We start from the raw sequence: 15,611 nt of genomic DNA, 5'->3' as shown, positions 1-15,611 counted from the left end.
CTGTGAAATTCCTTTGTTGCAATACAAAAAAGAAGACAGCGTTTGGTCTCTTAAATATACTTATCTTTATTGTTAAATGATTGTGTTATTTAATAAGAAGTGCAAAATACAATAGAAAGATCTCATACATCCTCAATTCACAGATCTCATATAGGGTCATTTTTGACACAGACTGGCATTGACGTACAGTACAAGTGATAAATATCAAGTTCTAAAATGTTATATTTTTAAGAACATTAGGTTTTAAAATGCATGGGTACACAGAGTTGTACATAAGTATTAAGACATGAAGGAAAGGGAATACAGGCGAGGTAAAGTTGCAAGTAAACTGCACTGTGTAATAAAGTATACACTGTAATAAAGTACGCACTGTGTAACTAGTATAATCAGTAACCTACTGTACACATTTTAAAGGCCTTGGTGCATGGAGTAGGCTATAATGTGAACATTTGGCACTGGTTTTAGGAGAAATCTTACTGTTGTCTCACACAAGTTCATCCTTCAGGTACCTGATAAAACAGAGTACTGTGCAAAGTTCAGAGACCACCCCTAACATTGAATTTCCAGGCAAAATGGCCAAGTACAAGTTTTGTCAGCAACAAACAGACATTCACTTAACAGACAAAATTACACAGGCGCCTAAATAACAATATAATTTTTTTTCAGTATGTTGTGTTTCCATTCTATACATTTATCAGAGCTTTCAGTTTTTCAAAGAAATCTGCAGGGCTGTGTTTTCAGACCTCCAAAGTTTAGTCTTAGAAGTTGTTTTCGTTTTGTTTTGTTTTTTTTACAATCCCACACACATTCAATGCCAGGTCTAGACTCTGGGGTGGTCTGAGAACACCAGCTTCCACTATGCCTTTTCTTTTCTCAATAAGGGCTTCTTGACAGCTATACATCCTTTCAGATGTCTCAAAGTAGAAGGATGGACAGAAACACCTGTGGATTTTTTCAGATTTGGCACAACAGTGCAGCTCTCTCAAAGATGAACGCTTTATGTGCTGTTTATCTGAGGGTAACAGTTTTGGTGGTATACCAGGTCTTGCTTTTAATTTTTTTTCCCCGCTTATTATCCTTCGATGTTCTAGATTAAGTAAGGTAAATATATTACCTTATATCTAATTTTCACGGAAATAGCTGATAAAACAAATAACTTGTACCTAATGCCTGTTTTTACTGGAAATTAAACAAATGGGGGGTGTGTGCAGGGGGGTTTCTGGCTTTTGCAAAGTGCTGTAAACTAGTGTGCGTTGACTATGGCAGAAAACAATGCTATAAGAACGAGACTGATATTCTCCTGCAAAATCCTGCAATATATGAAAATTTACTGCAGTATAAACTAGATCAGTTGTTGGCACCATGTCTGGCTATTATGAGTGGTACACGTTGCTGAATGTTTAATACTACTGTATCACCTCAGTGTATCCAGGCCTTCAGAAAATATCAGTACAAGACCATTTGTATCCATTAATGCTATAGTGTAATAAGTGTAATAAATATAATACAATTCATACAACTAGACAAGTTATATAAACTATAATATACTGTTATAATATATATAATAAATTATATTATAATATATATATAATAAACTATAATATACTGTTGCGCATTCATATCATATACTGTAATAAACCTGTATATTGTAAGGCCTTGTTACCTTTTTACGTTAATACTGTCATACATACACAATTATTAATCTCATAAATGAAAAAAACTGACAAATGGCTTGAGAGTTAAGGTAAGGTAGTTAATTGAATATGAGTATTGCTCTAAAGCTACAGTTTAATTCTCTAAAGAATCCACTGCAGCCACCTCACTACATGGCCTTCGGAATCTGTTGATGGCAGCTGCTTAGACAGAGAATAATTTGCCTTCTCCCTTTGCCTTTCTCTCAGTTTCTTCTCTCGCTGTGTTTCTCTTTTCGTTACAGTCCCTTGTTATAGGTCAGCACCTTGCAATCTGTTGCCATGGCGATTTCCGGCTCAAGGTGAGATGCCTGGATCTGTGAAGTGCAGAAAAGTGATTAGCAAGCAAGTCTCTGCCAAAAGCTTCATTATTCATCATGCAAACAACCCACTCACACCCTAAAATGAATGTCAGACAGGTCAGCTGTGGAAAATGAGTCTCGCAGCATGACTTTACTGGGGAGAGTTTGAAAACATTGCTTCCTGTCTGAGCTGACGGTGCTGGATGATCGCAGCAGTACCTCAGACATCTGTGGGAAGAGGCTGATGGCCAGTGGGAGGGACAGGCCGAACACAGCCAGACACACCAAACTGTGCACAGGCAGCATGAGCCAGCGATGGGCCTGCAACAGCGGACGTCTGCAAGAAGAGGAGGAGCGACAAGACACCAACATTAGCCAAACAGTCTTTTCTCTCAAGATGCTCCCTGAACATGCTCCAGTGACAATAACACAGTATGTATGGAAATTTTGAGCCATATACTGTCAAAAGCTGTTTGTTTCACTGAATTGTAATAGTATTATAATAGTGTTATTAATGAGAATTAAATGTGTGATGTGGTTGATTTTGCATAGCCACACCCCTTCTTCCTCTACCTTTTAAAAAGGCCATATCCTACATTTTTCTTTTTTTCCTTGATGTCCACTTATGATGTTTGCATAGGTTTTGTTACTGTTTTACTGTTTGTTTAAGATTAACATATATAAATGACCTCTGATCTGATTGGCTGCTCTGTATTAGGCCTTATTCCAAAAGCAATCCAGGCCAAAACATTCCCTTTAACTTTGAATTGTGAATTGTGAATAGGGGAATGGGATATAATTGCTGATATTTTAAAATGTTTATGTATATGTTTATATAGTACCTCTCCAGTGGTAACGTGTTATTGCACACAAGGTGTGGAGGAACATATAGTAACACTGGCAGTATTGCTTCAGACCCCTTCCCTGAGCATAAGAATCTGATGATTGTGAGCATACTGACAGAGAACTCAAGCACAGCTTGGTGCAACTCAGAACTTGTTGAAGGAAGTGTCTTCCGAGGATGTAGGTTAATTATCTGTTACTGTCATCATATCTTCATCAGTATAATGTTGATTTTGTATTTGAGACCTTAACAAAACATAAAATTTACCCAATGTTCCACTTATCCTGGATGGACCATCTAAAGACATGTTTGGAGTCCGAATTATTTTTACTTTAGTTCTGATCTAAAGCTATGAGGCTAAAGTTCCTAACAAACTGATCTCCTGAATTGACCACATCACCAAAAATGCTTTCAAACAGTTCAAACCACATCTGAGTCTTTGTTAAGACATATTATTTATTTTGTTGATGTGGTTTAGGACACAGTATGACCTACTGTAAGCTATAAAAATGGACAAAACTTCACAGCTATGAGCAGCCATTTCAGACAACACTAGGGCTGGTATTCACAAAGCAAGACAGATCTTAGATTGGATTCCTCGGTATCTATCACAGTCACTGTCACAGATACTGACTCTAGATCAGCACTCATACACCTCTGATGGTTTGTAAATACAGAGCTTGTTGTCATGTGGCTGCATGTAGTTTTGTTAAATTCTATAGCTCACAGTTAGTCATACTGTAGCCAAAACTACATCAGCAAGACTGTGTGACTTTAATGAAGATCTGGGTGCAGTTTGAGAAAAGTTTGGGTGATGTATTCCTCCATAAACTATTCAGGTTAGTTGGGTGACTACTGAGTACTATTATTTGTTAGCAGGGTTAGCCTCATAGCGCCAGTTCTACAAGCAAAATCTGGACTTGTCTTTACTGATTAATTAACAAATCTGGGGTAAGTTTGATTTTTATGCTGAACTATTCCTTTAAAAACACAGTGCATACTGTAAATATAAATGCATTTTGAAATATCTGTGGGAGACCTCTTTAGCTTTTTGGGGTCATTGGTTTTTCTTGAAAATTAAGCAAATCTGAAGTCTGGAAGCGACCTAAAGAAAACTTAAGACACACCATAACTTTAAATTCACAGACATTGTAGGTTCACTGTTCTACACTTTTTAAACAATTTAGACATGATTAACAAAAAGCCTTTAGGACTAATGTAACTGCTTACTTTTCCAGGAAGGCCATGATTATAGGAGGCAGGACAAAGATGGGCAGAGGCAGGACCACTCGCGTAAACGCTGTCTCCATCAGTGCCTGTGGAAAAGGAAATTAACTATAGAGTTTATTCTTCTGCTCTAATTTTATGTTATTTACACTGAAGAAAGTCTAGAAGGATAATTTAAGATTACTTGCATAAAAAAGCAAACAAGACGTCTTTGAACATCAGACATGTTCTCAATTAATATCTATAAAAAATGTTTCTGTTTAGCGCTAACGTTGATGATCATCAAGAGATATTAAACATTTTAATATCACCAAATGAAGATTATGTATAGTGCTACATATTCATATATATATTAAGGAAGATTACCCTACGTGACAGTTTAACCCCTACTATCATGATTTAATGATGAAACTTGAGTAGCAGAGTTTCTGGTATATACTGGTGTATTACTTGTGCATTTCACTGACTCACTCACATGTTTGGCTGCTATTCGTGAGGAGCCCACCACATTCCCGTTGCTGTCGAGCACATCAATTCCCTCTGAGAGCTCATTGTGTCTCATCAGAGCCACATTACAGATGTTAGCGCTGGCTGTGAGGAACAGGAAATGCAGGGTCAGTGTGGTATTCACAGTCAGAACATGTCGATGTTGTTCTGTATGACAGGACACAATCCTGTATCTCAGCGCTACCCTAATAACTAATTACTGAATGTTTTTATTGTTTACACAAGATATACTGAAGAAGAAACACTGTGCAAAGCAGGGAGGAAAAAAATATTTTAAAATATGCAACACCAAGTTGTTTTTTTATTTATTTTTAATGTTTATGCCTCTCTTAAATTTCTCCTTGTCCTGCAGATACAAGAATTTGTTTTAAAAATTAGTCTGTTCTTTGTTCTACCTATTATGAGATGCATCAGTCAGTCAGCAGGGGGAGCTCAACACAATGATCACACAGATTGGACTGAAGCTCAGTACTGTACGCACCCACAGCAGGGAAAGGGACAAATCTCTGTATGATGAGCCTGGTGGCTGGGTTAAATGTCCTGGATTTCTCAATAAGCACATTCAATCCCACCTACAACAGAACAGATGAGTCAAAACTACTGAATAACAACTGAACTATAAGGTCAGTATTATGTCCTGTATGTCTAAGTGTATTTTAATAAGTAATTCTAATCTATTGTAAGTTTTGTAAAGTCTGTTATCATGTAAAAGTTCTAAGGTCTTGTAATTTACAGAAAATATTTTTTCTATAATATATGTACAGGATTTGCATATTTTTCTTGCTGTTATAACCCTACAAACCTACAGGGTTTATACTGTTTCCTTTCTTTCTTTTTTGTTTGTCTCTCAATGATATTTCAAGGTGAATTTCACCTATTTTTTGCCATGTTTGAGATGTAACTGTAGAGAAATTTACTGACTCAGATTTCTTTACAGTGGTAGTGCCAGTTAATAATGTTAAAGTAATGGTAAAGAGGGTCCTGTTTGCCCTTACAATGTACAAAAATGGCTTTTAAAAATGCTTTTTATGTCAAATTCCTATCTGAAATCTGTATCAGGCATCAGGCAACATATTTATAACCATTTTTATATATTTCTGTCAGATAGCATTTTAGATGCATTCCATGCTTTAGATGCCTAGTCCTTATCATAGTACTTTCACCAATTTTTAAAAAAATCTTAACATCTTAACATTTTACAACTTTATTTTTTACATCTTAACCATAATGTATAATTATACCAAAAATGAAAAATTGACAGAATTTCCCTTAAGCATAATTTTCTGCATAAGATCTGATAAACAAACATCATGCCTTTAAAAGGCATAATAATCTCAGCAGTAACACTGAAAATACGAACCGCAATAGAGACTGCGCTCGTGACAGCTCCCAGGTACCCCTGAATAAACCTGGACGTTGGCGTTGGCTGTGAAGACAAATAGCAACATCAAGATAAGATTCCGCAGTATCTGCAGACTATCCTCCGCACTTCTAAACACACACAATCTGACTATCCGCCTGGAGCACTGGCGGCCTGTGGTCAGGGAGCAGATGCAGAACAGATGTCCTGCTTTAAGCAACAACTAACGACCAACCAAACGGAAGTGACACAAAGCATCGCTTCACTGAAAGTCCATCTGCAGTGACACTAAAACTGTGTTAAAATAAAAAACTGACCTGAATGATGTGAGTAAAGCCACCGTACCTTTGTGGCATTGCGGTTGGCGTAGTTCACACAGGCATTATGGCTCTGGTTTAACCACTGCAGGACAGAGAGGAGAACACAGTCTCAGAACAGATGGATCTGGGCACTAACATGCTTTACAATAGAGGTGCAGTTCACCCACATTAACCCACATAGAACACAGAAGGTAAATCTGTCTCCAGAAGCAAACAGGTCTTTACCTGCCAGAACACAGTGGATGCCAGAGTCTGATTTGGGAGGAGAAGGCCAACCACCTGCGTGCAGACATTAATGATGTTAATAATCTACTTTCAACATGTGCTTACAACAAGAAGGTTTCCTAAACTTTCCAAGGGAAGTACTTTAACTCTCAGAAATTGCAGTAATCAGTTATTTGTGAAAACAAAAGCATGGTGTAACTTAATATGAATAGCTTTTTGCTTCTAGCTCACTGAAATTAGCAAAAAAATCTGTTGCAACTTTCAAACAATATCACATCTGTAAGAAGACGATTATGATTCGAAAAGCTTCAGTCTTGTTTTACGGAAAGAAAAACATTTTTCTCTACATTTTTACTTTGTAGATTTCTGAAATCTAAACAATCTAAAAAAGTGTTGGAAGTCAATACAGAATGCAAATCAAGTGTGAACAGAATTTATTGTGTAACTCATAAGGTAATTAGACATCTTACCATGTAATTACATTAGAATAGAACAACAGCAGAACCATTTATCACGCTTGCTTGGTTTTAAATACCAAAACCAGAAATAATTCATTTTACATGACCACTTTTCAACTTCTTTTTTACCCATTAGAACTGAAAAGGCTCTTTTGTTAGTGTACCTTTAAGATATATGTAATATTATAATAACTGATATATGCACTCATGTATATGTGTAAAAGAAGCACACACACAACACACATTATATATATATAGCACTTACAATTGGTGTTCCAAACGGGACATAACCTATAAAAACAGAAACAGAACATCTGTCAATATCACAAATAACAGAACCACAAATAGAGTCTTACTAAAGATCATTTGCACTTTGATCATTTGCACCTTAAACCCTCCAAAGAAATCAGCATAAATCTGAAGTGCTGCAGTAAAACCTGTCCTGCAGATAAACGCACTGCTGAGTCTTTTATACTCATGGCTAGTCAGCAGATGCTTACATGTGTTTTGCTTACAGCATCAATTGACAGCTACTACTTACAGTATAAACATCACCTCTGCAATTACTGCACTGAGAGTAAAACCACAGTCAACACATTCTGACATCTAGAATAAAGAAAAAAAGTCCACAAGTTTGGGTGCCTCTGGTCAAATTACCTTTTTTTTGTTGATATTGATTTTATAAGTGAAAATAAAGTGGACATCCTCTACAGAGAACACAGTTCAGTACATCCGTGAAGATGGTGTGCTAACTCATTTTCATTATTTTCACTTAATCTATTTTAATGGATTTAACTTGCTGAAACTTTCACATCAAGTCTGATGCATTTTTTATTTGACACTGATAAAGCAGGAAGAAGGAGAAGAGGAAGAAAAAAGAGTTAACATTTTTCTTTTACCCAGTGCAGCTCTGCAGCCAAGCTTTGTCTATGTGTGGTGGAGCTCCAAAGCAGTAAATCTACAGGAGTAACCAGGAGCTCTGATCTGAAGGATGACAGTGTTAAGATGCACATTCTGGTCACTTTTTTTTGTCTGGCTTGGTATGAACAGGCCTTAAAGCTTTGTAGCTCCTGCTAGCACAAATTAAATCTGTCCTAGATCTATTGAATTTGATACTGTAAAATAAATGTATAACTACATTTATTAAAATTCTGTGCTGACATATGAACTTTTCAAAACTGCTTCAAAAAATCTTCCCAGGTTAAATTACTGGCTTCCACGCCTTATTCTACTTATAGCTCCAGTGCAACTCTAAATAAGCAAACGTCAGACACTGACTGAGTGGTTACTATTAAAGCAGAAACTGTGTAAAGCTGATTTTTGCTGAACTATGGCTTTAGATGTAATCTAGTCCTAACAGTCCTAACATTAGCTTTTGGTAATGTTGCTCAAAATGTTCTGTCTTGAAAAGATTAAAACCAGAACCCTCAGTTACCAGAAATGAATCACTGCTCACTAAACCACTAACACCAAGCCAGCTGCAATCTGGCATACCAAATGCTCATTAGACTGTAAAACCTCCAGAATACTGTGCTGTTGAGACCAGCTTTGTCTGTTCTAGGTGTCAGACTGCTAGCAGTGTGTTCCTCACAGTCTGGAACAACTAACATTCCCCTCTCTCATAACAGCCATGTCTCTGACTGTTTGGGCGACCAAGAGATACAAAAAATTATACAACAGATACTGTTTACAGTGGACTGTGATTTGATGTTTTCACTTGTTTCACTGAAACCTGATCATAAAGGTTCATAAAGAAAGAGAAAAAAATGTGCTATGTGTTCCACAAATGCTACAACACAGACGGACAAACAACTCTTAGAAGAAATGTCAGGGTAAGCGGTTCATAAGCGGTACAAGCATTCATTGTTTTTGTCTGTCATGATCACATCACTGATAACGTTGCTCCTAAAAAATCAAGACAGCACAAAGATACAGATCCACTCATCACTTAAAGGAGAAATCTGCTCTTCAAAATTTCAGAACTGCATTGTCAACAAAGGTTGTGGGATAGGAGACTGTAAGGCAAAACAGTCTCCAAAGAAAAGTTTACTGACTGTTTTTCATAGTAAATAAAATAGCTAGATTTTCATGTAATCTCAAAGAATAAATTATGCATACATTTAACACTGAAATTCTTATTTAAACAATGTAAAAATCATTTATTTTACTTGCCTGCATTCTTTTCATTTTATTACATTTAATTTGTTCTAAAAGTTTCTTCCCCTTTTATATAGTTAAATATCATTCTTATCAAAACAAATAAGGTATTTGTCTTTTACGTTTTTGTATAAAAAAAGAAAATGCTTGGGGTGGACGAGGGGCCCTGAAGTGCGATGTTGCTCAGGACCCCTAAATGTTCACAAACCGCTCTGGGAATAATGGCAGGGTTGGAGAACTGAACCACAATCAATCACAATAAAACGTATCTGTACCTGACATACGAAATGGCATGAAGATCTTCTGTCCAGTGTCAGGGTGAATAATAGCCTGCAGTGAGATACATAAATCTTGTTCAGTCATTATGCTGACCAAGATTCGATTAGCCTGAGCGGTGAGTGCACATGTTTCTTCTCACCTGCTTCACTTTCTGAGCCTCCCACAACTGAAAAGTGACAAAACACACAATGAATCAGGTTATCAGGGCAACACAAAACAGCTGATAAGAAACACAACATGGTGTGGTTATTCTGCTGCCCAACGTTAAATCCTAAATCTGGTGGAAAATCAAAATGACACAATTTCCTTCATACCCTGAAGAGCAAATGTAGTTTCTGAAACTTTATACAACAGTAGTTTGTGAAGATACAATCTGATTGGTTAAGAAGCATTTTAGTTCTGCTATAATATGTGATAGCAGCACTATTTTTCACAATAACTTGTTTCATTCCACTGAACACCAGCAATGATGCATTTCACACTGCAGCTAGTCTCAGCCTCAGATGCTCCACCCACATGGAAACAGAGCATCTGATATCTCCTGCACACAAAATGGGCCACAATTATCATGATTTTGTCAGTTGCACTGAGATTGGCACTGTTTCTATTAGCACATCCGTGTACATGATATACACTTCCATGCTGCATTTTTTTCACTCAGATGGAAAACAAGAGTTTTGTTTTTTGAACAGATTCTGAAGAAAAGGAGGACACCATGATTATACTGCGCCTGAGCAAGCTTTCTGGTCAGCAGATGTGACACTGGAGCAATTAAATAAACTAGAATTAAACAGGGAAGAACATAACACAATTCAGGAAACAAGATGAACTGTAAAACTTTATACAGACTGACTTGAAAAAAATTCTGGTGGACATTGAAAATCTGAGCCAAACCTGATACCGTGACCTCTGAGATATGGGCCTCTTCTCATATTAAAGCACATTTTATATAATATTTGGGGCTTCTTCGCTTCACTTTATTTTCTAAAAGCAATAGAACAACTCAAGGTTGTGTGTTATTGTGAATCCCTCTTGCGTTCAGTTTATGCCCATCTAATTGATAATATGTAACTTGATAAAATTTAAGTGTGTATTAGTTACATATTTACTTATGACACCATGTCTTGATTGACCTTGATATGTACGGTCAGGGGGAAAATGTGTAAATTTGACTTTATACATATAACTGTTGACTTTATACACATAACTTAACTGTAGTGTGTTTCTACTGCTTCACCTGTTGGTCTGTTGTTCCTGGAGGAAGAGTTCCATGTTTAAAATGGTCTAGCAGTGCAACACATTCCTTCAAGCGGGTCTGAAAGAACGAATGACTGAATTAATTTCAGGTAAATTAAGTTACAGAAGCTTCAGTGATTTTAATGTATCTTTCATTATGTGTAGACAGCGGGTGTGTTTTTACCTCTGATATGAAAAGAGTTCTGGGATCGATGATGTCAACAAAGTGTCTGAACCTGCCGAGGAAGGAGCTCTGGGAGGAAAAACACATTCCATTAAAGAGGCAATCAGAAGCTGCTGACTCTGCACCACCCCCACCCGTGGACAAGCTCAGAGTCCACTAACAGCATGAAACATGCATATAAAGCTACACAGTAGTGAGAGGGATCTCGAGGCATTGTTGGTGCTGTTGTGGTGGTTCAGACACTCCAGAAATCTCTGTAACAGCAGCAAGATTTGCAGAAATTCCTGATTGGGCTTTCGGCTTTCTGTTTAACACCATGCTTTAAATATGTCATCTGTCTCTGATCTGTCTTTGGATGTTCCTACACATCCCAGTTGATTCATGATGACTTCATTACACTTGATTACCAGATTTTTAGATAATCACTGATTAAAATGAATCAATTAGTTGGTAGTTTACATATAATCAAGCATTTTTATAGTAAAAACCAGAGCCTGATGGACATACATATTGTTTTTAATGCAGGACTTGTTTTACATTATTCTTGCATTTTTTTTCTTTTCAAGGTCCACCTGTAATGTTTTTGTGGTTTTATGTACCAAAAACTGTCATGACCCATTTTTACATGAACTTTTACCTTAAACAGGCTGTGACTGTGCCTTTCAGACCAACAAATATATATGAGGTTTGTTCTGATTGGCTGTCATGTATTGTGAGTCATTCAAAAAGCAGCATGGTTAGAAACACTCTTTAGAACTTTAGCAGGAGTGAGTGGAGCTAAAAAGCCATTGGCTGAAAATGTGGATTTATGTAAATGTGTGACATCACAAAAACAGTGAAATCAAATCAGGCTGTTTTTGCACCTTCTTTTTCATTTTCAGACTCTGTGGACTTTGGTACTCTGTGAAGGCATGGCAGAATTTAAATCTTTAACAATGCTTACATACTACAACAAACACTCCTATTTAAAGAAAAGTGAATAATTATCATGGGATTTAAAGGCGTCTCACTTTATTTATTTCCAGTACAGGTTTCTGAAATATGTGAAAGATTTTGTATGGTTTGCTTTTGTTTAATAAACTCCATATTTCTTGTTGGGCCTTTTTAGAAAGACTCTTATTATTTATAAAGATTAACTGTCAAAGCTATTAACCGATTACATGATTACTAATATAATTTATAGTACCATCTTTAAAAGACAAAGAATTACAATAAACAAAAAACGATTGGGTTCATTCTCTGACAGCGTCTAAGTGAGGTTAGTCACAGGCTCAGCCTGGTTTCTGCCGCTACTGCCATCCCCTCCTCTCTCTTCCTGCTTCGTCTGAGCACTGATGCCAGTGGCACCCTGAGTGCCAACTGTTTCAGAGGCCCCATGGCCGGGCATGCCAAGGGTTTATTTGGCAGAGAACACACAGTGAGAAATCAGGCTGCATCTAAGTCATTTTCCTCTCATGAAGTATCAGCAGAAGAAATAAAAATAGCTCTCAAGGTCTCTGGAGCTGAGAGATTTTGCTAGCTTTCATCTTTTAGTATCTGGTGGGTCCAAAAATCTGCCAAGCTCACTGCTTTCCTCACTAACGCTCTTTTGGAGGTGCAGGCGGCTGCATCAAAGCTGTTTCTCTCCTGTTTTTCATTTTGCAGTGGTATGTGTGCGGAAGTCTGCGGGAGAAGACGCTTGTTAATAATGCATGTGTTTCTACTCTCTGGAGAATATGCCTCGCAGATCACAGAGATGCAGCTAGCTGGAGCCCTGCAAGAACAAAAAACCCTGCTGCATCCTTCAGTCGCCCTCGATCCAGCTAAAAACAGAAGCATAGAGGCAGCAGCCTGATACCTGCCTGACTACAACACAACCTGTGCTGCTGTGTGTTCTGCAGTAAAGAGGAAAACATCCTGATTTACTGATTTATTGCATCTTGCAGAAAAAAAACAGACAAAAAATATTGCTTTTTAATTTTCTTAACCGTGTACTGTATTAAAAATGTATTGAAAACATAGAAAACAACGCAAGACTAACAATACACTATAGTAGGGGCAGACAATAGGTTATCATTATTGTAAAAAACTCACATCAGAATTAATTTTCAAAGATTTTGCATAATTTAATCATTAAGATTTCATTCAGTGGTGTGATGTGAAATGCTCTGTTCTGTTGAAATCTACTTAGTAAAAAATTACTCACAGTACTGATGATGGGAACCAGATGTACCTCACAGAAGGTTATTACATGAAATGGTTATGAATATGCTGCCTGATGTCCGAGACATTTATGATTTATGATCATTTTGAGCTAAGGCTTTGGTCTAAAACAAATTCCTTCAAATTCATTCATGGCAGAGAGGTACATGTAGGGCATTTTAAGGCGAAACAGTTTCCCAAGTAAACATTTTTTGGACATTTACTGTTATTAACTAGGACACATTGGATTCACTGGTTAATCTGGATAGTAAATAAAATATTTGTGCTGTAGAAACTTTCAGCTACACTGTAAATAATCCCAAATTGTTTCTCTACAATGATCATTTTTACAAGATCATTTTAAAATTCTCCTGTTTGATTATCATTTCACGATACTATATTTTGTCTCAAAGTATTGTGGTCAAATTTTTGTGTAATGTTCACGTAATAATGCTATTATAAAACAAGACAAAATGCTTTAGTCATTTTTCTTGCTATTCGTTACACCACAACAGTTGCAGTGTCAGTCAGTCAGTCAGGTCCACTGTCTATATCACCAATAAAGACAGTAATGCTTTAACTTTGAGAGGAAATAGATAACGGCACAGGGTAGTGCAATCAAGCTGAAAATTGCACCTTACTCTTGTGCAGCCCAAGAACAAAGAGATGCACAGACAGCACAGACAGACAGCTGAGGGCTGCTGAAGCCCCACTGCAGGTCTGCATCCCTGCACTCTGTGTTCAGTGAAAGTCTGGGTTTCTTGCTGACCTCAGTTTCAGGCAGGCTGGGTGTCACTGCCACTGCATTTCAAAATAATGGTTTCACCCCTTTATTCATCATCCAGCCCAACATGTCAGAGCATGAAGAGAATGATGGGCATGTACGATCAGGTCTGGTGCGCGCTGAGTTTTAATTTGAGACCCCATTAATTAAAGCTGACCACAGCGTTGCCATGGAGCCTGCGGGATTTAAATAGACAGTCATTCATTTGACCGATGAAAAGTGCTCCAACCATGGCCGGGCTGGAAAAGATGGAGGGATAAGGATACAAGACAAGCAATTACTTTACATTCTTTGCACTGATGTGACCCAGATTTCAAGATACAGCAGGGAAGCAGTCACACACACGTCTGTTCAAAACCTGGGAGAAATTCTAACCTTGAAAGTGACTTAAATAAGTGAACTCTTAACTTTGAACATGTGGGGATATAAACAGCAACTGTTACGCATTGACTTAGCCTTTTTTTATGCACTAGACTGCGTTCACTGGAATATGAGCCAATAAAGTGCCATAGCAAAAAAAATGATATGCGATCCCTTGCAAAATGTTGCGTTAACTTGCAATAGTTTTGCGATCCTTTGCAATATTTGTGTATTCTCTCTCAACAGGCATTTCTTTGCAGAATCCATGGTGTGTACAAGTGAGGTCAAAATCAATGGGCGGGAATGTAAAATTATTACGAAGGAATGCAAATATCATAATGAAGGAATGCAAAAGCATTGTGGTGGAATGCAAAATTATTGCGAGGGAACTGAAAGCCATTAGCCTTTTAAAATCACAGCTCCTTAAAGGCTCCGCAGGAATAAGTAAAAATACACACACACACACACACAGAAATACGGCCGCTGCACAACTGCGCGGAGGCACGTGACAAAAGTCTTTTTAAAGCTGCTTCATGCGCCCAACGCTGTGAGCGAAAGTATACAGAAAATCGGGCGCTGTCGCTTTGACAAACAAGTGCAACAGGGTCTCCTTCCTCCAAAATTCTCACCATAATGTGCGAGAGAAGACAAGAACTTTTGTCCGAGCCGTGCGCGGTGCTGGTGGTCGCACACCGACAAAGATTAGTTGTTTATCAGCGCCCACCAACACCAACGCTGACACACAAAGATGCGGTTCGCAGGAAAAAAATAACGGGAATAAAACTCGGCACGTATGGTTTGTTACCTGGTCATAGCGCGGTCTTCCGAGCTGAAAAGCAGGACAAACGGCAGACTCAGCCATCACAACCGCCGCGAAGCAGCGTTAATAATGAAAAGGCTCATGAGACGGAATTTTAAAGAAGAGTCAACTCGAGTACGAAACTAGTGGAGCAATGAGCCGCACAGGAATGTGGGATATGTAGTTCGTTCTGCTGTCTGCTAGGCGTTTGGAGTAGAACATTACACTACTGGAAATTTCTAGCTTGTTTATGTTATGAATTGGAAAAAAATAGTAAAAAATGAATGCGAGTGGCAGAGGCAACCAAGTCCTTATAAAAACTTAGAGATAACTATAGTTATACAGGGATTATAGATTCCTATCAAACATTACTACTGAAATATTATCATTATTGTTTGTTTTTGGCGAATATACAGCTCTACAGAAGTCTTATAACTTCTTATTATGTTATTACACTGTAATAAATGGTGCTTTCACTTTAAATAAAGCAGCAGGGCTGCATTAAAATTTAGAGTTCATCATATTGCCAGATAATAAATTAACAATATGTAGATCAATCAGCTGTTTACTTATTATTAGAAGTTAATTTTAAGGCAGCAAAGTTATTTACTTTTTTAAAGGCAAAATTCCAGTTTTTTCTGAGCTGGCAATTTAGCAAACTGTAAACCGTTTGGTCTTTGGAGCAATTTTATTCTCT

The 15,611-nt window shown here is 37.5% G+C and overlaps 1 protein-coding gene across 1 annotated transcript; it reads right to left on the bottom strand.

Annotated features, from left to right (window-relative positions):
* Window positions 1–46: 46 nt before the first annotated feature.
* Window positions 47–15,068, bottom strand: sfxn5b (sideroflexin 5b). The gene is made up of 14 exons (XM_017690140.2): window positions 14,921–15,068; window positions 10,791–10,859; window positions 10,608–10,685; window positions 9,510–9,536; window positions 9,367–9,421; window positions 7,200–7,225; window positions 6,477–6,530; window positions 6,277–6,333; window positions 5,932–5,997; window positions 5,053–5,143; window positions 4,540–4,655; window positions 4,068–4,153; window positions 2,213–2,330; window positions 47–2,008 (listed from the first exon to the last, which is right to left on the bottom strand). Exons 1-14 carry the CDS (start codon window positions 14,975–14,977, stop codon window positions 1,931–1,933), a joined length of 978 nt encoding a protein of 325 aa, XP_017545629.1. The 5' UTR covers window positions 14,978–15,068; the 3' UTR covers window positions 47–1,930.
* Window positions 15,069–15,611: the final 543 nt, after the last annotated feature.

This window comes from Pygocentrus nattereri, chromosome 8 (genome assembly GCF_015220715.1).
Source record: "Pygocentrus nattereri isolate fPygNat1 chromosome 8, fPygNat1.pri, whole genome shotgun sequence".
Taxonomy (NCBI): domain Eukaryota; kingdom Metazoa; phylum Chordata; class Actinopteri; order Characiformes; family Serrasalmidae; genus Pygocentrus; species Pygocentrus nattereri.
This window is presented reverse-complemented; position numbering and strand designations above follow the sequence as displayed.